Source organism: Syngnathoides biaculeatus, chromosome 10 (genome assembly GCF_019802595.1).
Source record: "Syngnathoides biaculeatus isolate LvHL_M chromosome 10, ASM1980259v1, whole genome shotgun sequence".
Classification (NCBI taxonomy): domain Eukaryota; kingdom Metazoa; phylum Chordata; class Actinopteri; order Syngnathiformes; family Syngnathidae; genus Syngnathoides; species Syngnathoides biaculeatus.
Window position 1 is genome coordinate 21,154,177 of NC_084649.1, and position 24,136 is coordinate 21,178,312.

A 24,136-nucleotide genomic window follows, 5' to 3' on the forward strand; every position below is an offset into this window, starting at 1 on the left:
CCAGTACGCACAAATTTCACCCAACAAGTGAGAATAATTCTTACAGCATGAAACGTTTCCGCCGTTATCTTCTCCGAGCAGGCCGGCGTATTACACTGAGCTTGAAGTATTTACATCAAATTAGCGAGTTGCAATAATCCCAACATGCATTTCTTTGAATTTCGACATTTCCCCAGGCCGCGCTGGAAATGGCAAACGATTCCCCGTTGTTTGTGACACGTCACGTCGTGACGTGACGTGACGGAACCCGCGCAAAGTTTGCTTCCACGCTTGCGGCTGCGTTGCGCTGTCTGCGCCCGCGAGATGGCGCAGTTCGCACTGACGCTGGCGTCTGCCGGCACCCGCACGCGAGGGAACAATTGCAGCCGCCTTTCCATCTGCTGGGAATTTTTGAACTTCCGGAACCTTCTCCGGAGCAACTTTTGCTGGCGTGACGTCATTTCGCGTCTCATCCGCCGCGTTGACGTGCAGAATGTGTCAACGATGGAAAAAAAAAAAAAAAAAAAGTCCCAACATTGGCCAAGCCCCTCCCCCATCCCGGAGGCGTGGACGCGCGGAGGCGCGCGCGCTCCCGGATCCGCCGGCGTTGCTCCTCGGTGGATGTGTGGCGGCTGCAGGGACCCGCAAAGGTTCCGGCAAAGGTTCCAGCTGAGGTTCCGGCTGTGACGTCACCCGCACCGCCGCTCCGAACAGCACACGCAGGTGAGACGCTCTTAAGGTCTTTCTGGCGCGTTTGTGTGATGTTTTTTTTTTTTTAATTATTATGATTATTATTATTTCCCCTCTTAAACATTTCTACGTTCCATCAGCCCATTTGTAGAGATTTCAATGCAATTCCAGGATTTGTGCACTTATTACAGTCCATTTGTTTATCCTGCTTAAAGTTATTTGGATCGTTCTGATATTCTCCGCTCATCCCAAACTATTTCCCCCACCCCAACAAAAAACCCGAGGATTCATTGAAATTGTAGAAATGATTCATCTGTGTCATGATGTGATAAGAATCTATTTCATGTTGACGAGAAATCTCAACGAATTTTTGATTTAGTTTTTGTCGGTAAATTATTAATAATTACGGAAGAAAAAAAAGGAACAAAATGAACTTCCACCTACTTGCTGTTACCCATTTACACATTTTTTTTCGAATGGAACCTTTTGGCACTCTAAGACGCCACAAGATGGCGCCAAAGGCCCAGCGAACATGAAACTAGTACAGTAATTGGTGTCAGGGAAGTATGTGGAAATGATACATTTGAACTGAAAGACTTTTTAGTGATGAACTAACCTTAGCCTGGGTTGTTTAAGGAATTTGCAGCGATATACTCCCACATTTTTCCCGTAGTCAAATCATTTGCAAGCAATTTATCGTATTTAATATTTGAAAATTGGCACGGTGGAAAGTGGTTAACGAGTGGAGGGCAACATTCATCCGCAGAACCAAAAATAGTCCTCGACAATAGGAGCAGAAATCCATTTTCCATCCATCCATTTTCTTTGCCGCTTATCCTCACGAGGATCGTGGGGAGTGCTGGAGCCTATCCCAGATGTCAACGGGCTGGAGGCGGGCTACACCCTGAACTGGTTGCCAGCCAATCGCAGGGGACGTCAAGACAAACAGTCGCACTCACACCTCGGGGCAATTTAGAGTGACCAAATAATGTTGCATGTTTTGGGGATGTGGAGGGAACCCTGAGTGCCTGGAGAAAACCCGGGATCGAACCCGAGTCCTCAGAACTGTGAGGCCAACGCTTTAGCAGCTGATCCCAGCGTGCCGCCAGGAACAGAAATGACACCTCCAATTAAGTTTTTAACCCAACGAAATGTGCGACGTGGGTTGGATGACACCCACCTGCACGTGTCACCTTCGCGTACTTCCTTGATACCGATTCCTTTTTGGACGGGGCTCAAAGGATGGCTGAATTTGTGAATAATGAATCGGGAATGCGCGCGATGGCGCCGTAAGGAGATCCCAGTTAACTGGTTGGGGTGCCCGTGTTGGACAAATGTTCAAAGGTTTGTTTGCCCCCCCCCCCCAAAAAAAAATATTATTCCACAGTTCTTTTAAAATGAGCCATTTCCCTTTTATTTCCTCCTCCATCCTTTTGTCTGTTGGCGTCGCTGACGTCTTGGAAGTGGCCCCGCTAGAGTGGGTGTTTCTGGAGGGGGTTCGGAGCCCCGCTGTGGCTGCGCGCACGCCAGGCCCTGGCCGGCGCTCGATAAGGCACCCCCCCCCCCCCCCACCTCGCCTCGCACCATTTTGGGATTCTGCTCCCGGCTCGTTTGCGGACTGACGCCGAAGTCGGCGTCTCGCTTAACGAGAAGCGCTGAGGGGTGCCGTGCTTCAAAGTTCAAAGAAAAAACAAAAACGTTCCCACGTTTGGAGACGCTAAATTGAATTTATTGGCAAAAACGTTAACGCGCGGTTCACTCTCGCGAATGTTTGCAAGAGAAGCCATTAAATGCACTTACAAGGCACCGTACTTTATCGTTGCGAGTTCGAAGATGCTAAATCGTCTTTGTTAATTACAAACATGTGCCGACCTTCTTGGTTCCCAGTGTTTACGTTCCAGTCCGAAAGATGTACGTGACGCGGGTAAAAGAACTGAACTACAAAGACACGCGTGAGTTAGATTAAAGATTAAGATTATATCGTAGGGCGGCACGGTGGGGCTGCTGGACAGCGTTGGCCTAACAGTTCCTATGTCCCGGGTTCGATGCCGGCCCCCGCCTGTGTGGAGTTTGCATGTTCTCCCCGTGCCTGGGTGGGTTTCCTCCGGGTACTCGAGTTTCCTCCCACATTCCCCCAAAAACACGCAACATTAATCGGACACTTTAAATTGCCCCTAGGTGTGATTGTTTGTCTCGATGTGCCCTGCGATTGGCTGGCAACCAGTTCAGGGTGTGTCCCCGCCTCCTGGGTGTTGACAGCTGGGATAGGCTCCAGCACTGCGTGCGACCCTCGTGAGGATAAGCGGTGGACGGATGCTATTCCTCGTGTGTTTGGTGCCTGTCACATGACTGACAGCCGATTCGTCCTATCGTTCCAAGTCAGGCGCCGTCGACTTTGGCGTCAAACACATAAAAAAAAAACAACTGAACTCATGCTCGGCCGGGGCCCGTGAGGTTTCCAGGGCCCCCGGTGGACTGCCCCCCCCCCCCCCCCCCGTCTCCCCTTCTCATGCAATGGACCAATGCAGACCTGACTGACCCCTGGTGAGATATGAAGATGGCTTTATGATGCAAAACGACACAAATGCGGATCACGTTTGAAAATGCGGGGGAAACGTGGCCCCTAATAAGCAGCGGCGCCTCGGTGCGTTGGTGGGGGCGGGGGGGGGGTCCCCCCCTCAGGGGTGAGGGGTGTTTGTTTGCACCCGCATCCTTTTGTCTGCCGCATCCTGCTCGGTTGCTATGACAAATCCAAATAAGAAGACGAAGGAGGAGAGCGGCAGATGGCTGCTGGACGTTTGCCGCCACAGCAGGTGTTTTTTTTTTTTTTTGGGGGGGGGGGGGGGGTTGTTTTTCCAGCCGTCACGCCTCCTCATCTCGTGTTCTCGCTCCTCTCTATATTTTTGTGTTGTAAAAGCATTCTCTTCTCACTACCGCCCCCCCCCCCCCCCAACCACCTCAATTGAGCCTTGTTGCAATTTCTCGCAAGATTAGCAATCACTTCACAGTTGCGTGCCTCTCGACGAGACGCTCGCCTCCCCGCAGGAGGAAATTGTTGCACTTTCGAGCAAATGTAGGCCCTTTCATCGCGCGCGCTGATGTACGACTCAATTTCCAAGATTTCGTCGGGCGGGGAGGGCGCCGCGCGGACCTTCCACCCGGGTCGTAAAGAGATTTGGGCGGCAAAGTGGAGCTTTAAGTGACATCTGTGTTGTGACCCCCTCAGGACGGAGGGGGCGGGGGTGGGGATGAGCGACTGTTACGCTTGTGGAGACGCCGGTGCGAGAATGAAAGTCATCAGTTCCACGCCGCCGCCGCCGCCTTGGCGCGCCGCCCCGTAACAGATGCTCAACCTGCTTAGAAAACCGTCGCTCCTTGACGCATTTTTTTTTTTTTGCTTTATTCGCACGTGTCGCTCGCAACATCCGTAAAAGCCTTAAATTTGCTCAAGCCGGTTGTAAAATGCTCTGTAGCGAAGCCCACAAGACAGCCGTCACTCATATTTGAAAAATGTACGCGTGTGGTCAGTCATGCCCGCGGATTTAAAGTTACGGGTGTGGCCCACCAGTCATGCCCGCAGATATAAAGTTGCGGGTGTGATGATGGATCGAATCTCAAGTCCTTAAAATAACTTAGTTGTTATACACAAGTAGGTAGTTATTACCTAATATCATAATTTATTGACACTGCACAGACTGAGACAAACATTTTTAAAGAGGTCGATAGATATTCATATGATCAAATAATTTGATGTCATCATATGTATTGTTATAATCTCGCGTAATTTACGGCGCTATCTATTGTCAATCCATTCATGAAAGCTAGCAGGAGATGATCTATATCTTGCTAAAGGGTGGAGAGGGGAAAAGTTTTCAACTTCAAGATAATGCGATACCAACCATCTATCCATTTTCTTTGCCGCTTATCCTCACGAGGGTCGCGGGAAGTGCCGGAGCCGGCTGTCAATGGGCGGGAGTCGGGGTACACCCTGAACCGGTCGCCAGCCAATCGCAGGGCACATGGAGACAAACAGCCGCATTCACAATCACACCTATGGGCAATTTAGAGCGTCCAATTAACGTTCGAACGACTCCTCGAGATTTGATCCCATCGCTACCAAATTGGACGCCGCCAAATTTGCACAATAGTCGCGTTTCGGCCACTGCGTGTGGGTGGAGAAATTCGATGACAAGCCATAAAACGCCAAACGAGGTCAGCTTGTGCGTGACGAAGGCCCCCCCCCCCACCCCCCTACTGGCAGAAGTGAATTCTACTTTTGAATGCGAGGCTTTACGCCCTGTAAACAAGATAAGTGTCACCTCAGTGTCGCGCTTGCAGACGGCGCAGCTGCTCCGATTCCCAGAGGTCATCTGGGTTCATTCCCCCAGGTCCACTTAAGCGTCCCCCGACGTCCTCTGCTCCCGGCGTAGACCCCCCAAACCCCCCCCCCCACCCACACACGTGCCGCGGATCAATACCTCCCCCCGTATTGATTTTCTGAGCCACCATCCGTCTTTGTTTTGCAGAAATACGGCCTTTGGAAAGATAAAATTGTGGTTTGTTTTGTACAGTGTCGTTGCACTCCGCTGTAGAACGCAACGATAAAAATATGGAATGATTTTAAATACTGCGATTGCCAGGCAACCAGTTCAGGGCGTAGCTCGCTTCCTGCCCGTTGACAGCTGGGGTAGGCTCCAGCACTCCCCGCGAGCCTCGTGAGGATAAGCTAAGAAAATGGATGGATGTATATTTTAAATATTTAATATTTATTTAGCAACAGCATCGAGCAATAATCCTGTAAAAATTGTCATCAACTTCAAGAATACCTTCAGTTTAATACAAAGTACAATTAGGGCTACAATGAAAAAAATGAATACATATATGCTAAGAATTTTTGGAGAATGAATTTTTTTTTAAATCCACTTCTGTACTTTTTTTTTCAAGGAAGAATATTATTATTTTAGGAGTCATAATATATATATTTTTTATAGAAAAATATGTCCAAATCATAAGAGACGAAACTTTGTTGATATTTCATAAGAATAATGTAAAATAAATACAGGAATAAAATATGATGTTGTAATCCCAGGGAAGTAAAAATCATATTTTTTCAAGGGAAAAAAATTCTAATCTTATGGCATTCAAATTGAAATTTTCTATGCAAGAGATTAAATCTGTTTTTAAAAGAAAGGAAGTGTTTTTTTTAAATAAATGTCAAATCACATTTTTGTTGTTTCTTACTAATCCTAACTTGAAGAGAATATTTTTTTTGTTTGTTCAGAGAATTCTTTATTTTAAAAAAAGTAATAGCATGACTATAAAATATTTTTTTCAAAAAAAAAACTGTTCTAATAATATGACAATGAAGTCATATTTTTTCTTGAGATACACAAAAAAATACCATTTTACTCTAAAACAATCGTTAATGGTAAAAAATGTGAGTATTCTTTTGAAAATGAAGTGTGAAAAGAAATATTTGAGATCAAAGATAAGTTTTAAATCCAGCGGCATAAAAACGGGTTTGTGCACTATTGAATAATTTCTCTTTGCTCACTCTCTATATCCTCAAAAATATACGCACTACCTCGTTTCATATCCTTTTTGAGACGATCCCATCGTCGGCGGTGCTTTTCTACTCGATGTTGTCGTGTCTTTCTTCTGCTTTAAAATTTTCTGGTGAATGGTTTCGCTCGGGGGGGTCAACCTCATTTTTGCGGCAGGCCACGTTGTCGTGACGGCTTCCCTCAGCGGGCCGTTACGACCGCGAAATCATAAAAATCTTTCATCGCCTCGTCATATTGGCACACAAAATTTCTGAACTAGTTTTGGGGTCCAATCGTGGGTTTTTCAACTGTTGTCCGCGTCCCAGGACACAAAAATGCTTGCAATATCGTAACATTGTTTTTTTAATGGAACAGTTTGAAATTTTGATCGTCTTCAACAAGTCGACACGCGTGATTTGCCTTCGCGGGCCTCATTACGTCATGTGGCGGGCCGGATCTGGTCCCCGGGGCGTGAGTTTGACACCTGTGGTTTCCATGAAGTCCCGGTTGCAGATGAAAACGGAACTGCAGCGCGTTTCCGCTTGGGAGAAAGCAACCGGGGGCCTCTTCCACACCTGGCCGAAGAAGTGTGGACTCGGGCCGTGAGAGGCCGGACTACGCCGGAAAAGGACGTCCGCGGAATTTTGTCCTTTATAAGTTGAGGAGAAGCACGAGGACACTTAGGAACTGTTTTGTTATTTTTTCAATATGTATTGATGAGGCCAGATTTGTTTTTCGAGGCGTGTTATTTCCAATCCACGACATGTGGCGGGTTCCACATTTAAGACACTTGTCACGATCTCTGTGTTCTCCTCTCAACAGGTGGCGCTGTTGTGCTTTAGAGACGATGGCGCCCTCTTTCTTCCTGACGTTGGCGCTTCTTTTGGCGCTGACGTCTTTGTCCCTCGCCGCCGATCCTTCCGTCGTCCCTCGCGGGAAGAGGAGGGGCCGATCCGGAGGACGGTCGCAGCACCCCCTGCGGGCCGCGCCGGGCTACGACAACGCGAGAGTGACGCGGAGGAGTCGGGGAGGCGGGACCTCCTCGCACGGGCCGGCGCGACTCCCGGCCCGCCCCGTGGACAACGGCGGCGGCTTGGAAGGTCTGCGTCCGGTGCGGGTGGAGACGGGTCCGGGCGGAGCCGGCCTAAGAGAGAACCAGCTGGCGGGGACGCGCAAGGGAAAAGGACGCGCTGACAAACCGCAACTCAGGAGGCACGGGGGGAGGCGGGACAAAGGACGACATGGGCACGGTGAGCATCATATTGAAGGTCCAGATTCTTCCTTGAAACACAGTTCATAATCTTACAAAGGTTTTTGTCATTTTTGATGAAGTAGTTTTCTGGATCATGTCATATAAGAATCACTCTTTAAATGTCCTGAACTCCTGTTTCTGTAAAGTCATTCAAGTAAAAGAAAAATAGCAGAAAGCACAACCCTAACCCTGACCCTAACCCTATTCTACATCCATTTTTCAGGTTTCCTTCCGGAGCCGCAGTCGGGCGTCCTCCTGGACGAGCCCCGTCCTCCGTCCTCGTTTCCTTTGGCCCCTCTGGGTGACGGCCTCTCCCCCGACTCCGCCACCTCGGGCTCTGGCTCCTCCACGATCCCCGCGGTGACCAACGAGCATCCCCCAACGCTCCCCTCGGCCTCCGCCAAACCTCCGGTAACCCGAGAGTACCCCCGAATTTCTTGTGTTGATGGTTTCTCAATGAGCTGACCTCAGTCCATTGAATCAGTCTGATCCATATTTCCTTATGAAAGGAAAGCAAGAATCCATCTCGGTTCTGGCAAAAGTTCGTTGATGATGGATTCAAAGAGAAATAGCTGACTAATTGTGATTTTTTGTGATTGATTGGATGGGGGTTCCATATTGGCAAGGTGTCGTCTCTTCTCAGAGGTCCGGACGAGGGAAAGGCCAGGGCGAGGTGATGCCCACCCTGGACATGACGCTCTTCGATTGGACCGACTACGAGGACATGAAGCCTGTGGACGCGTGGCCATCCTCCAAGAAGAAAGGTCCGCCTGAAAAACTTGGACAGTTTTTGAAAAAGGCCTCCGACTTGTTTGTTTTCTCATCTACAGACAAAAAACAGAGTAAAAATCTCAGCCGCGGGAACGGGACGGCGGACGCTGACGACATTGAACCATGCGACCACCACCTGGACTGTCTGCCCGGTCAGTCGTCGTCGCACGGGACCGATTCTCAATCCCGACTCGTGGAATCCTTTTAAACGCTGACGTTGTTTTGAAAAACGAAGGTTCCTGTTGTGACCTGAGGCAACACGAGTGCAAGCCGCACAACAGAGGCCTGAACAACAAGTGCTACGACGACTGCATGTGCGAGGAAGGTGAGGATGTACCTCGACTCTCAGCCACCCAGTCCATCTTTCGACACCCGGACCAAGTATTCCATAAAACATTTTTAATTTTGTGACCTCGCAGGCTTCCGTTGCTATGCTAAATTCCACCGTAAGCGGCGCGTAACGAAGAGGCGGGGCCGCTGTGTGGTGCCCGAGTCGGTCAGTGGTGACCACGGAGGCTTCATCACTGTCTGAAGAGGAAGATAAGGACGAAAACCCGTGGGGAAGACGGCGACCGTGCTTGAAGAGGTGTGGATGTCAACGGGTGGACATTTTGAAGCACAAGGGAACACTACCCCACCAAATTTATCCCGAGACTACCCTAACTGTAACCCAGACTTTACCTGAGAGCTACTCCAACCTAAAACCAACATAACCCCAACTCTACTCCTAATCCTAACCCTAACCTCCCCTCTACTCCACCCTAAAACCAACATTACCCCAACTCGAATCCTAACCCTAACCCTAACCTCAGCACTACTCCAACCTAGACTAACATGACCCCAACTGTAATCCTAATCCTAACCCTAACCTCAGCACTACTCCAACCTAGACTAACATGACCCCAACTGTAATCCTAATCCTAACCCTAACCTCAGCACTACTCCAACCTAGACTAACATGACCCCAACTGTAATCCTAATCCTAACCCTAACCTCAGCACTACTCCAACCTAGACTAACATGACCCCAACTGTAATCCTAATCCTAACCCTAACCTCAGCACTCCTCCAACCTAGACTAACATGACCCCAACTGTAATCCTAATCCTAACCCTAACCTCAGCACTACTCCAACCTAGACTAACATGACCCCAACTGTAATCCTAATCCTAACCCTAACCAAAGCACTACTCCAACCCATAGCCTACATTACCCAAACTCTAATGCTAATCCTAAACCTAACCAGTTGAATCTTGGCCTTGGAAGCGTCAACACCTCCAAACCTGCTGTGACTGTGCCAATAGACCTGAGGAAGGCTCAGAGAGCCGAAACGTTGTTGGGCATGCATTATTGACCAGTAACAGCGATTGATTAATTGATTCTTGATTGATCTATCGGTTATTGATCCATTTGTTGATTTGTGATTGATTTTTAAAAATCTTTTCATTGCTGTTTTTTTCAATACAAATTGTTGTTTTTGTCAATTATTTCATCGAAAAATATTCATTTGGGATTAAAATACTTCTAAAAACTACTTTTACATTATAAATACAATTGACATTTAAAAATTAATTTACAAATAAATAAATGATTACTTTAAGACACAAATATATTAAAAATGGGCAGCGATAGGGATGAGGGAGAGTGGAACCTTGTCCGGTACGGACGACGTCGTCGATACGACCGTCAAGACCGGAGAGCTGGAAGGGACAATGGGGAACGTCGGGGGAAGGACCGTGCGAATTACTCCCGATCCTGGGACCGGTACTTTGAGTATCGGGATTCCAGGAAAGGGAGTAGTCGGACTCCTTCGCCTAACCTCAGCACTACTCCAACCTAAAGCCTACATGACCCTAACTCTAATCGTAATCCTAAACCTAACCCTAACCCCACAGTACTACCCTAACCCTAAACCCAACACTTTCCTAACTCTAACCCTAACGTTTACCCCACCACTGTCACCCTAACACTACCCTAACCATACCCTAACCCCTACAAGTAAGATCAGTTTGCTTTTTTATAATGTTGATAACAGTAGGCGGGAATCTCACATGTCCAAATGTGATCAATTTCATATCTTCGTCACAAATTCATACGGTTGATCTATTGCCACACTGTCTCTTATTTCTGTTCACTATTAAACCCGATTTTAGTGTTGTTTTGTGTCGCTGTTGATGAGCGCGCAAGCTAACGTTCAACATTGACTTGAATGAAGCAGCATTCAGTATCTTCAACCAGATGGCGTTTATTTGCTTTCCTGAAAATCTAGATTTGAAAAATGTGAGGATTCCGCCCGATAGTGGCGCTATCTTTTTTCTTTTTGTGGGGGTGGGGGGTGGGGGGGTGGTGTCATTTGTTCAAGTGCTCCAGGAACAATTGCTGTTCTGCGAGGTTGTTGACGTTTATCTCGCAGAAAGAAATTATCATTTGTCTTTTTGTTTCCAAGTGAGTATCACACGCAACTACCCAATAAGTTTTGTAAATATGAAGGTGTTGTTTTCTTTTCAGATTTTAGTCGGGTTTATTGTTCCACTCGTTTTAAGTTATTGTCTATTTATTTATTTCCTGCATTGTGGTTGCATTTTAAGATGAAACTATTTGTTCTGTAACAAATATGAAGCACTCAAAATGTCAATTAAATTCATTTTTAAAAGGGAATTTCACATTGGTTGACTAATTCTAACAACCCCCCCCCAAAGGAAGTTATGGCAATAGAAATAATCAGTCATCATCATAAAAAAAACCCATCTTATTTACTGTACAACTGGACGGCACAGTTCAGGCTCAGGTGGTAAAGTGTTGGGCTCACAGTTCTGAGGACCCGGGTTCGAGCCCAGCCTCGCCTGTGTGGAGTTTGCGTGTTCTCCCCGTGCCTGCGTGGCTTTTCTCCGGGCACTCCGGTTTCCTCCCACATACCCCAAAAACGTGCAACATTAATTGGACACCCTAAATTGCCCCTAGGTGTGATTGTGAGTGCAGCTGTTTGTCTCCACGTGCCCTGCGATTGGCCGGCGACCAGTTCGGGGTGTACCCCGCCTCCTGCCCGTTGACAGCCGGGATAGGCTCCGGCACGCCCCGCGACCCTCGTGAGGATAAGCGGCACAGAAAACGGATGGATTACTGTACTACCGATGTTTGAAGTCCCATTTCCTTCAAAGGAAGTCAAAACGTTGTGAAACAGGAAGCAGCAGCAAGTTGCCGGTATTCCAATATGATGGCGTTTATGTTCGACAACAACAACAACAACATTTTGATCAAAACAAAGTGCGGCTGCTCCTTTTTGGGGAGGTGGAGGCATGGTGGGTAGAAGCGGGGGGGGGGGGGGGGGGGCGAGTAGGAGGAAGGCGCTTGCGAGGGTGTGTGTGAGTCACATGGGAAGCAGTCAGGGTGCTGTCACATGGTTTGTGTTTGCGAGCCCGGGCGAACGACACCAAGAAAAGAAAAGGGGGAAAAAAAAAAAGAGACAAAGCTTGCGTGCCGCTCTCTTCCTCTTTTTCAAACTCTCAGCGAGCGTTGAGCGCGGCTGGCTGTTATGGAAATTCCTGCCATCAATCTGAAGGTAAGTGGCGCTTCGAAGGCTTCTTTTCGTGGCCCGCTGGCGTCTTTTGGAACTTTGGAAAACCCAAGAAGTGCATTTTGAGTTCAGAATTCAAACATATCGAAATGGACCCGGGGAGAAAGTGGCGAACGCCTTCTGAGAGCTTCTCGTTTAACTGACGCAGGGTTGGCAAACTGCGGCTCCGGGGCTCCAAAATGGATTCTTGGGGGGAGTCAACCTGCATTGTAATCCCGTGTATAAATGATTATAATATTTTTATTATTTTAGTCGGGCTTTCTCTTCGATGGCTTTAAGTTTACTTCTGGGGCAAACATTTGAGTGAACGTGACTTAAAAAAAAATTGTCTAAACACATTTTCATTTAAATTAATTGAATTTGAATATTAAATGATAATAACACGCTGTGCGGAAGTGCGGAGGATAAATCAAACAAAACCAATTAACGGCTTTGTAACACTGGTCTTGTCCACTTGATTTGAATATAAAAACACGATAAATATTATTTTATTATTACACTACTTGTTTTGTTACTTCAAAAAGAGTTTCAGATTTCTTTATTTTTTGGTATATTATTTTTATTCAGATGTTTTTGTAGTAACTCAATCATTTTTTAATTTTTACTTTAAAAAATGTATCCAATTATTATTTAGTAAGTCTTATTTTCACATTTTTTTCTAGTATTGTTTTGTTAGGGTTTTTTCATGTTTTTTATACTTATGTATTATTATTGTTGATTGATGATTTTGATTCCATTTTTTCTTTACTCGAGTATGATTGCTAAATTTAATTTGATTATTTTTATTGTTTATTATTAACAAGTAGTAATTTACAATTGATTGTTTATGTTTTTATGATATAATATAATAATAGCTTAATTTTTCTTTGTATCATTACTATTATGATTTGCATATTATTTGGACGCGTATCAAATACTATATTTTTTTTCTGTATCTGTCGAAGAACATGCTAGTCTTGATGCGATTGTTATGAATGCACATTTATGAATTGTGATTTACGGTGAACATTTGTCATTTTTTAAAAAAATTTTGCCGATGTCGTTTTCTCGCCAGGCCATCGTTTTGGTGCACTGGCTGCTGACAGTTTGGTGAGTGAACCGTTGTTTTTTTTTTTTTCTTCACAAACGCGAGGAATTTCTCCCCCAGTCGACCTCCGATGGGTCGCCGAGCAGGCACAGCTTCGTGTACACATTTGTGTGCGTGTGTGCTGGCAGGGGCTGCATGGCGTGGCTGCCCACCTCCTTCGCCTGGGGCAACTTCAGCGTCCTGGCGGTGGGCGTGTGGGCCATCGCCCACAGGGACTCGGTCGACGCCGTGCTGATGGTGAGCCGTGTAACTGAGTGCAAATACTACGTTGACCGGGGCAATATTACCCTATCGTTTCGAGCCATATTTAAATGATATGCGGATCACGGCCAAACCGCCTCCCCTTCTGATCCACTTCCGCAGCGGAGATGAGCCATCGCGGCCGGCCGGCTCAGCCTCGTCGACAAGGCATTTTCGGCGCCGAGCCGGGCTGCTTTACGGCGTTGTCGTCGCACACGGCTGAGTGCGGCATTGTCGGCAACGTTGCTCATAGCCGCCGCCGTCAGCGAGTCCGACGCGGCAGCTGTCCGACGCGCACATCGACACATTTAGCACCCCTGTCATATGTACGCGGATCTTTTGTTACATTATGAGAGACGGATTCTCTGGTCCCCCCCAAACTATTATTTTTTTTTTAGTAGCTGGTTACACACCTACCTGTCGTTTGGAACTCATCCTTTGCACCCGTGCAATCCATTTTTCACGACGAACTGGGTCTCTTACAAACTTATCAAGGGTAAATCCATCCTCCCGAAAGTTCGAGCAATGCATTTTGGCTAACACGAAGGAACAACGAGCTACCTTCCAGCAGGTAAAACTAGTATAAACAGACGAGACCGCTGGAGGGCGCTCCTGCCCCGTACGTCACTTCCTGCTTCTTCTCGAAAACAAATCCCTCGAAAGGATTTTCATGGCGGGAGTTACAAAAAGCTGTATACGTCAAAATCATGTTTTGTGGTGAAAAAACGGATGCGTCCATACCGGCTGCCGTTTTTTCATTAATGACATACTAAAAATCACACACTTGACCTTTAAGTTCAATTTGCAGTTCACCAGTTGAACTTCTTCTTGGTTTATTGTTTTTGTTTCGTTAAATTGCGTGTCGCATTCAGCATTGTTGGTTTTTCAAGCCTGGGAACGGTTAAGTTCTGGGTTCGGGTTGGGTTTTCAAGTTTCAGTTTCAGGCCAGGATTACAAGCGACAAAGTTGCGGTTTATGCCACCCGTACGGCGTCTGCTCGACAAGATCGTAACCCAGGCTGCCAAAGTACTATAAAGTAATACCTTTGAGCTTCGGTTCGGGACTGAGGTCGTCTTCACCCTTGTAGCTCGGTCAGGATGCCGCCTACGGCGGAGGGTAGGTTTGGTTTATGGACTGTAACTCTGAAGTAATACACTTTTTGAGGGAAGGTTGTCTCTCTTTTGGGTGGAGCGCAGTTTCTGATCGGGATGGCGGTGACCATCCTGACCGACATGGTCCACTTCGGCATCTATTACTCGCTGAGCGAGCTGGCGTCGCAAAACGGCCGCGACGTGTTCCGCTTCAGCGCCGGCATGGCCATCCTCAGCCTGCTGCTCAAGCCCGCCTCCTGCTTCTTCGTCTACCAGATGTACCGCGAGCGAGGAGGAGATTACAACGTCAACTTTGGTGAGTGGCGGCCGGCGGACGGCGAAACGCCCTACGGGGGAAATATAATAAGCGGTCGTGCGGGATTCCACGGTGAGACCAACATGTAAATATCTTGAATTGAATCGCATTACGTACATCCTGAACTGGAATGATGACTAGTGAGAATCAAATTGTCCCTACCTCTACTGGAGTTACAGATATCCATAATTGACATGGAGGACATCTGCAACTGAATTGCAGATACGTGTCGTGAGAAACCGCATGAACTCGGCAAAAGTGGCGAGTCATTTGTCCGAGGTGAAGTGACATTGCAAAAATCTGAAATGCCAATCGTGGATAGGAGGAATGGAGTTACAGGTATTTTTTCACGGCATGAAACTGGATTTAAGATATTGGCAGCACAAAACCGGTTGAGGTGTTGAATGTTGAAGCCGCATGGAAACGTTTTAGTTATACCAAGCAGAGCCCCAGTTAGGGTTTGGGTAGGAGTTTTGGGTTTGAGATTAGGGATCGATTCGGGGTGGGGCAGAATTATTCTTATGTGAACTCCAAATTCAATGGTTATGGTCATAGCTGTGATGTTCGCAGATGATATTGTGATCTGCAGTGAAAGCAGAGAGCAGGCGGAGGAACAGTTGGAAAGATGGAGGAGAGGAATGAAGATTAGCCAAAGTGAAACAGAATATATGTGCGTGAATGTGAGGGGCGGAAGAGGAATAGTGACGGTCCGGGGAGAAGAGATGGCGAGGGTGGATGACTTCAAATTCTTGGGGCTAACAATACAGAGCGACGGGGAGTGTGGTCAGGAAGTGAAGAAACGGGTCCAAGCAGGTTGGAACAGCTGGCGAAAGGTGTCTGGTGTTCTGTGCGACAGAAGAGTCTCCGCTAGGATGAAGGGAAAAGTCTATAAAACAGTGGTGAAGCCGGCTATGATGTACAGGTTACAGACGGTGGCACCGAAGAAGCAACAGGAAGCAGAAATGGAGGTGGCAAAACTGAGGATTTTGAGGTTCTCGCTTGGATTGAACAGGTTGGATAGGATTAGAAATGAGCTCATTAGATGTTTTGGAGACAAGATTCGAGAGAGCAGACTTCGATGGTTTGGACATGTTCAGAGGCGAGAGAGTGAGTATGTTGGTAGAAGGGTGCTGAGGATGGAGCTACCAGCCAAAAGAGGGAGAGGAAGACCAAAGAAAAGGTTGATGGATGTGGTGACGGAGGACATGATGAGGACAGCGGGTGTTAGAGAAGAAGATGCATGAGATAGGCTTAGATGGAAGAGGACGACACGCTGTGGCGACCCCTAACGGGACAAGCCGAAAGGAAAAGAAGAAGAAGTTTTAGCTAGACTCGGGGTTTAGGATCCAGTTTATGATTGTGTTAGGGCTCGGTTCATGGGAGGGTTAGGGTCGGGGCGATGCGGTTGTTGTTGTCACGATCAGAACACAAGGTCGGGGGCCAAACGCACGACTCGGGAGACGTAGAGCCAGTTCGGGAAATGTATTTATTCAGTCCAGTGTCGGTGAACAGACAGGCAGTCAGCGGGAGCAGCAGAAACAAGGACGTCAGGCAGAGGAGGCAGGAGTCGGTACACGGGAGATCAGGAACAGAATCACGAGAGTCCGGGAACGAGGAACGAGGGAATGATCTGGCAAAGGCCGGACCGTACGAGGTGTCCTAGTTGTATCTGTCCGAATTATGGGGAACGAGGCACTGATTGCTGCAGCAGGACAGGGACCGGCAGGACCATGACAGTTGTCCTTGGTCCTGGTTCAGGTTCGCTTTGACTGACATATTGAGGCTCTATAAGTGGTTTCACCGAAGTGAGTGAGTGCATTTGAGATCCTCTCCGTATTGTCGTGCTGACAAACGTTGTTGTTTGCGGTCACAAGACTGCATAAAATACCCGAGAAACACCACGTGAGAGCACTTTTACGCCACGGAGTCACAGGTTCATGCCGATCCCAGTGGGACCAGAAATGGTTTTGATCCCACATGGTTCGATGCGCAAATGAATGAAGTGTCATCAGAAACTGAAACTGTGGCCCTGTTTGACTCTGCGGTCATGCAAGTGCCCGATCCCCGTGGCTTCTTGGGGTATTTCTTTCATCAACCAAGCTTTGATTTGCGGACTCCCTCCTTTTTCGAGCCGCTTATCCTCACGAGGGTCGCGGGAGTGCTGGAGGCTATCCCAGCTCACAACAGGGAGGAGGCGCAGGAGTTCCCCGGGTTAGAGTTTGGGTCTCGGGAGCAGCGATTCAAAGTGAGGTTCCAAAGTGCCGCAAATTTTCTTTGGGAGGGAGGGGGCTGGGTAGGAAAAGCTGCATAAAATTACTAGAGACTAATTGAGAGAGAGAGAATATTTAGTGGGGGGGTTGGCGCTGCCTGATTTGACTGCATATTGATGTTCTATGTGAGCCTCACCCAGCAGGCTCGAGATTCTTATCCCCGCTGTAGCGACTGATGTGTATTTTTAATTGGCGCCGGGACGCATCTATTAGCATTTAGGGGTTCCCCGCGGGCCCCGGCACTCGCCGAGACTCGCAATCAGCCGGCTGCCCCTCGGTCGGTCTTCGCTAACCTTCGCGGTCGCGCTCCGAAGCCGATGTCAGGTTTACAGAGTGACACGGGGCGCTTTGCTAATCAGGAGCCTTAAAAAGCAATCAAAATGATCCTGGTTCGATCCTGGACCCGCCTGTGTGGAGTTGACATGTGCCCTGCGATTGGCTGGCAACCAGTTCAGGGTGTTCCCGGCCTCCTGCTCGGTGACAGCTGGGATAGGCTCCGGTCCTCCCTGCGACCCTCGTGAGGATAAGCAGCAAAGAAAATGGAAAGGTGGATGGATGGATATAGGTTTGTTTTCTGCATCACAGCAGACTGCTTGGATTAGAATCCTGGTTTTAAATAATTGCTAAAATTACGGCGGTCATTGCAAGAAAATAAATTGTCACGGTTGAATTGCAAATAAGTCATGAAAAAAAGCAGCTTTTAATAAATAAAAATCAGATCACATCAGGTTCACTTTGCGAATATTTTCCTGGACAAAATTAAAAAAAGATTTATTTCCGCGCTTATGAAAAAAGGTTGATTTCAAAATTACCGACACGCTCGCGTGCCTTAGTCAACTATTCAGAGTTAATAAGATGACTCAATAAATATTAATTTTACATGACTGAAATATTCATGAAAAAATACCCCTAACTGTAAAAAAGAGAAAAGAAGAAAAATGTGTTTGCTGACCTCAGGAATGAATTCAAATCGTGAATACGTTTTCATATGAGTGAATAAAAATGTGCGGTATGTTTAAATAGTCATGAAGAAAAATCATTTTTGTATGAACACCATTTTTTCAGTTAAAAATAATTAAGTTGTATGAGATCATGATTAAATGATCAGTAAAAAATATTAAACATTTATGAATAAATGCATACATTTATTACTAGACTGCAATAGTTGGAGAAATTGCACATAAATGCTGAGTCAAAAAAAAATCATGTGCAAATATGGAATGATATGGATACATCCATAATGATATGCTGTCGTATTAATAATAATATTAATAATAATAATAACACCTGGAAAGAGTTGAAACGGTTTGAATCCATCAAGAAATGTCGAGTCATGTAAAATGAATTTCTTAATGTGGCAAAAATGGGAAATTTGGAGAATGAAAAAAATTGCGGAAAATGGAAATATGTTATTAGAAGTTCTGAACGTGCTGAATGTTTTGAAGGTTTTCGAATGGGAAATGAGGTTTTGTTGCGTTTGTTATTTGAAATGAAGTCGAATTTTTTTGGAGGGGGGCGTGAAAAATGTGTAATTATAACACCAGAAATGATAAAATATACCCCTGGGTGACATGATGAAATGTTTCCGCCATTTGCACGATGACTGAATTAATGAAAACAAATATTCCCAAAAATATTAATAATGGGGTGGCACGGTGGTTCACCTGGTAAAGCGTTGGCCTCACAGTTCTGAGGTCCCAGGTTCAATTCCGGACCCGCCTGTGTGGAGTTTGCATGTTCTCCGCGTTCCTGCGTGGGTTTTCTCCGGGTGGGCACTCCGGTTTCCTCCCACATCCCAAAAACATGCAACATTAATATGAATTGGAGACTCTGAATTGCCCCTAGGTGTGATTGTGAGTGCGATTGGTTGTTGGTCTCCATGTGCCCTGCGATTGGCTGGTGACCAGCTCTGGGTATACCCCCCCCCCCCCCGTTGACAGCTGGGATAGGCTCCGGCACTCCTGCGACCCTTGTAAGGATAAGCGGCAAAAGAAAATGGATGGATGGAAATCAAGAATAAAAATAATCCCTACACACAGAGCACATAAGCATAATCTACAAATTCATAAAATCGGGGTTATGGAGAGTCAACATCCAGAGAGTCAAGAATGAGAATCCATACATGAAAAAAATTGTTTGCCTACATTTTTTTTTTTTTTTTGCATAACTTGCTGGCTCGCATGCCGCGTTGCCCCTTCTGTCTCGTCTGGGAATGTTCTCATGTCTTCATTTGTCTCTTCCTCCCTCCCCCTCTTTTACCTTTGACCCCCCCCCCCCCCACCTCCCCCAGACTTAGAGACCTCAGTGGACAGTCGCTGCACGACGGACAGTGCCGACAGTGCATTTATCGGCCGCCGCTATTGACCCCCCCCCATCCTACACCCCCACCCCGCATACCCGCTTTTTCCCCCTCTGCCTACCTTGCATTCCCCCCCCCCCCTGCACAGGAAGTGAGCTCATGAAAAGGGAAGAACAACGAGGACACTTTTTTATGTATTTTTGTTTTGTATTTATAAGCGTGTGCGTGTTTGTCCCCTTACGCCTCGTTTGGGCTTGTTCTCATATACATATTTGCATGTCTGTGTTATTTAAAATCTAGATGCCTCGTGTAGGTTTCTGTGAGTTTTTGCATGATAACAATCATCATCATAACGCGGTGATACCTTGAGATAAGAGCCATTGTTTGTTTGTTTTTGTTTGTTTGTTGTTGTTGTTGTTTTTTGGACTTGGAAGCGCTGTACGGTGTCAGCGAACGCAACGCACTTCAAAGCTGTCGTCATTATGGCAGACATAGAAGCACTTTTTTAAAAAGAGGCTACATGGAGTTTTTTGCCATTCCCACTTGAGATTGAAATCATTCAAATTAAACAAAAAAAATCACAACATTATAATACATTCATAAAAATATGGACACTGGACAGGAACAAATGCAAGTAAACAGCAACGTTTAGCTTGATTTTCTTCACCCTGTAGTCAAAAAGAACACAGCAAAGATAGCAAAGCAGCCGGATCACGAGACGCTCACTGTGATGCCTAATGCCTAGCGGTGTCGCCCCAAAATCACCTGTTTTTTGAATTTTCACGGTAGTTGACGTTTATGAAACTGCAGTAAGGAACATTCAGCTTGTGTAGAGTGTGTGATTAGCCAACTCAAGTGGACAAACAGAATAAATGCACCTCTCTAAATGTATATCAATAACACAATAAATAATTGGACCCTACTCAGTTTCATTTGGGTTTTCTGGAATGTTCATAGTAACATAATAATAAGAGAGTACTGTTTAACGATACTCACGAACATATATTCCTTATCCTCAGTTAAGACCGAGAGCAGCCGACTGAGAAGTTCTGACCAACTCCACGCGCAGGACAGCCTCGGTTCTCGAACGTCCCCGTTCTCGAACAAATCGGTTTTTCGAACGGAAATTTCGAGATGTTTTTTTTTTGCTTCCGTTTTCGAACGAAAATCGGTACTTGAACGCCCCCAACAAAACTCGGAAATCACAAAACGGCTGACCCACAACACGCTTGGTTGCGAATTCCCACCCCGCCGAAAAAACCCGGAAATAACAGAACGCGCGCGGCCCGACCAGCTGACCCACCCACGACGCGTTTTGTTCCTGTCAAATCGAACGAACCCCCGAAAAAAACCCGGAATTAACATTACTCGCGCAGGGGTTTATTCGGTTCTCGAACAAATCGGTTTTCGAACCGTCTTCTAGAACGGATTGCGTTCAAGAAACGAGGCGCTGCTGTATCTGAATGTGGGTACTTTGCTGCCCTCAGGTGGGCACGGCATATACCAAAGAAGGATTAGTCACGAAGGGTTAATCAATCGTGTCTCATGGCACCGCTGAGGATAATCTCTCACTCCACTGTGAACAGTTGAACATTTCGGAATCAACGTGATCAACGTCTCACATTGTCTACAGGTGATGATTTCCAAGCTCATCATGACAAATTTGTCCGTGTGATCGATACAAGAAAAACTCACAGCCTGTAAAACCGCGACATCAAATTTAGCCATGAAACCAACATCAAATCTCGTCTTTGTAATTAATCATCAACAAGCCGCGGATATGATGAAGGCAGGACGGTTCCAATTTTCATCCTCGGACGGGGAAATTACACTTCACTCGTGACTCCCACGGGCAAAATCAAAACATTCCTAAAATAGAAGTCAACAAAACGGTGAAAAAAAAAAAATGTGATACGTCGCCCGTCGAAAGCCATCGTGGCGACTTTGTGGAGTCTGAAGCGTGCGCGCTGACAACAATGTGGCAGGAGATGACAATTTGAGTCATAAAAACATGAAAGACACTTACTGTATGTGTCGAGCATTTTCGATCAAACACCAAACAAACTTCGACTCTAATTTAGTTGAGAAATGTGACCCAGTACGAGGTCTCGACAGTACCGATTTCGTTTCTGGTGTGTGGGAAAGGACTCAAACCATACATGGAAGACAGATAAAGACATCATACATGTATTAATAGAGGCGGAAACTGCTTAGAGCACAGGTGTCAAACTCAAGGCCCGGGGGCCAGATCTGGCCCGCCACGTGATTTTAGGTGGCCCGTGAAGGCAAATCGTGTGTTAACTTCCATCATTCTTGCTAAAAATCTGTGCCAAAATTTCATATATAAATATGATGAGGTGATTAAAAAGACTTTTATGGTTTCACAGTCATAATGGCCCTCTAGTGGAAATCGTAACTACAATGTGGCCCGCGACAAAAAAGGAGGTCAACACCCCTGGGTTAGAGTGCAATTGGCCTCACAGTTCTGAGGATTGGGGTTCAAATCCGGACCCACCTGTGTGGAGTTTGCATGTCCTACCCGTGCCTGCGTGGGTTTTTCTCCAGGCACTCCGGTTTCCTCACACATCCATCCATTTTTTTTTTTGCTGCTTATCCTCACAAGGGTCGCGGGGAATGTTGGAGCCTATCCCAGCTGTCAAGGGGCAGGAGCCGGGGTACACCCTGAACCGGTTGCCAGCCAATCGCAGGGCACATCGAGACAGACAACAGTCGCATTCCTAATCGCACCTAGGGTCAATTTAGAGTGTCCAATTAATGCTGCATATTTTTGGGATGTGGGAGGAAACCGGAGTGCCCATAGAAAATCCACGCAGGCACGGGGAGAACATGCGAACTCCACACAGGTGGGTCCGGGTTCGAACCCGGGCACCTCAGAACTGTGAGGCCAACGCTTTCCATCTGATCCACCGTGCCGTCTATCCCAGAAACATGCAACATTAATTGGACACTCTAAATTGCCCATAGGTGCGATTGCGACTGCGACTGTTGTCTGTCTCCGTGTGTCCTGCGATTGGCTGGCGACCAGTTCAGGGTGCGCCCCGCCTCCCGCCCGATGACAGCTGGGATCGGCTCCAGCACTCAAGCGACCCTTGTGAGGATAAGTAACTCGGAAAATGGGTGGATGGATGTATGGATGGATGTTAATTTACTGTGTGATGCCAACACAGAAGGGTACCAAGTGTCAGAGGCGTCCAATCACAGCGACGCATAGCTCGATTGGTTCCGATGCGGTTTCTAAAGGTCCACTTGCTGACGGTGTCCCTTGGTTGTCCTGTCACGGTCTTGGTCCCACACGCAGGTTTCCCCACCATGAGACGAAACAGAGAAGCGTACCAGTCCATCGACGGCCAGCAGGACCCGTCCACCAGCGCCGCCAACCCCTTCAACCAGGCGCAGGACTCCAAGCCGGCGCGAGCCTACTGATGACCCGCAAAACCCGAATGCCGGAACGCGTGCGGTTCCACCGCCCGTCTGATGAATTATTATTATGGTTATTGTATTGTCGTTGCTATTATCATTTTGAAGCCTTTTCACAGTGACACAAACTTTTCTCTCAATGTTGTTCATTGTCAGTTTTTTTTAAGACATCCATCCATTTTGTAATCCGCTTATCCTCACAAGGGTCGCGGCAGTGCTGGATCCCACGGCAGATAACTTTGAGGCGAAAGGCGGACTACACCCTGATCTGGGCGGGGCACGTAGCGTTAGAGCTCATTAACAAATATACCACATATAAAACGGTAACTGTAATGTTAGCATTTTGTTTATATCTGAGCATAAAGTAAAACAATACAATAAAAGTGATGAAAAAAGTGATAAAAGTGTCCTTCGGTATGTAAGCATAAGGTAAAATGGTATGTATATGTATGTAAAAGCTCTTTTTGTTTAAATATGACCACCAAGTAAAATGAAAAAAAGTTAGCTTTTTGTTTACTACATCAGCACAAAATAAAGTAAATACTGTTATTAAATTGAAGAAAAAAAGTCAATATGGATACAAATGTTAGCTTTAAGTTTTTATATGAGGACGACGGAAAAGAGTAAAAGTGGAGGCATAAGTAATATTTGTTTTAGATGTGCATAAAATAAAGTTATAAAAATGGATACAAATGTTCGCATTTTGTTTTTCAAACTTACACGCGGGTAAACCGAAATGACTCCTAACCTACGGTGGCCTGGAAGTGCAAAAAAAAAATGAAAAACTAATATTTCGCAAACCAATAATAAAAAAAAACAAGATAAAAGACAACAACAAAGAAAAAAAACATTTAAATAATACAGGAAATAAAAACAAAACATGGAACAGGAAACAAACAGGAAGCACAAAACCGAAGAAAATGAAATGTTAGTGTTGTGTCTTTTGTTTTGTTTAATATTAATATGTTTTGTCTTCTGTTTTTGTGTTTTGTGGAATATTGAAGTGTTTATAGTGTTTGGATTATATTAAAGTCTTTCACAATTTTTTTTATAGTTTTGCATTTCCCGACCACCGTAGGGGGTATCCGGGCCACCGTAGTGTTCAGTCAACAAAAACCCGTCCTGAATGCAGAACGTCGCAATGGGGGGCAAGAAGCTCATTGGTGGATTGGATCATCGATTATTGTCTGAAAGCCACCCGGGATTCATTGGCGTGAGGACGTCGAAGTGGAGGTAGGTGGGGTGGGGTGGGGGGTCCTGAGTGGAAAGGTGCCGTTGATCAACACCAGCGACTTTGACACGGCCTCGAACAGGAAGCCAATTTGTGGCGTCGAGAGCGGCCGTCCCTCGAGGTGATTTTGCGACGTGCTCGGGAAACGGAAGGAAATGCCTCATTGAGTTACACGACAACAAGTGTGTTTCCAAGCGCCGTACACAAAAAGGACATATTTTAGCTTTTAGTTTGAAAAAGAATAAACAGGAATACACACGTTCGCATTCTGTCTTTATCTGCACATTGAATAAAATACTAAACTTGGAAACAGATCGTTTTTTTTTTTTTTTTTTTTTTTTTTTGGGAGATATAGC

The 24,136-nt window shown here is 46.3% G+C and overlaps 2 protein-coding genes across 5 annotated transcripts; both read left to right on the forward strand.

The window, feature by feature from the left end:
* Window positions 1-591: 591 nt before the first annotated feature.
* draxina (dorsal inhibitory axon guidance protein a) lies at window positions 592-10,884 on the forward strand. Of its 3 annotated transcripts, none has more exons than XM_061832373.1 (6): window positions 592-702; window positions 7,035-7,462; window positions 7,688-7,875; window positions 8,108-8,387; window positions 8,471-8,560; window positions 8,655-10,884. In XM_061832373.1, exons 2-6 carry the CDS (start codon window positions 7,060-7,062, stop codon window positions 8,765-8,767), a joined length of 1,074 nt encoding a protein of 357 aa, XP_061688357.1. In that variant the 5' UTR covers window positions 592-702; window positions 7,035-7,059; the 3' UTR covers window positions 8,768-10,884. The 3 variants fall into 3 exon arrangements, with proteins under 3 accessions (XP_061688357.1, XP_061688356.1, XP_061688355.1); XM_061832372.1 differs by lacking the exon at window positions 592-702 and having other exon boundaries at window positions 6,870-7,462; window positions 8,108-8,228; window positions 8,295-8,387; XM_061832371.1 differs by lacking the exon at window positions 592-702 and having other exon boundaries at window positions 6,870-7,462.
* A 737-nt stretch (window positions 10,885-11,621) lies between these two features.
* On the forward strand, window positions 11,622-23,428 carry agtrap (angiotensin II receptor-associated protein). Of its 2 annotated transcripts, none has more exons than XM_061833767.1 (5): window positions 11,622-11,793; window positions 12,863-12,897; window positions 13,024-13,132; window positions 14,332-14,542; window positions 22,431-23,428. In XM_061833767.1, exons 1-5 carry the CDS (start codon window positions 11,767-11,769, stop codon window positions 22,553-22,555), a joined length of 507 nt encoding a protein of 168 aa, XP_061689751.1. In that variant the 5' UTR covers window positions 11,622-11,766; the 3' UTR covers window positions 22,556-23,428. The 2 variants fall into 2 exon arrangements, with proteins under 2 accessions (XP_061689751.1, XP_061689752.1); XM_061833768.1 differs by lacking the exon at window positions 22,431-23,428 and adding an exon at window positions 19,103-21,571.
* The last annotated feature ends 708 nt before the right edge of the window (window positions 23,429-24,136 follow it).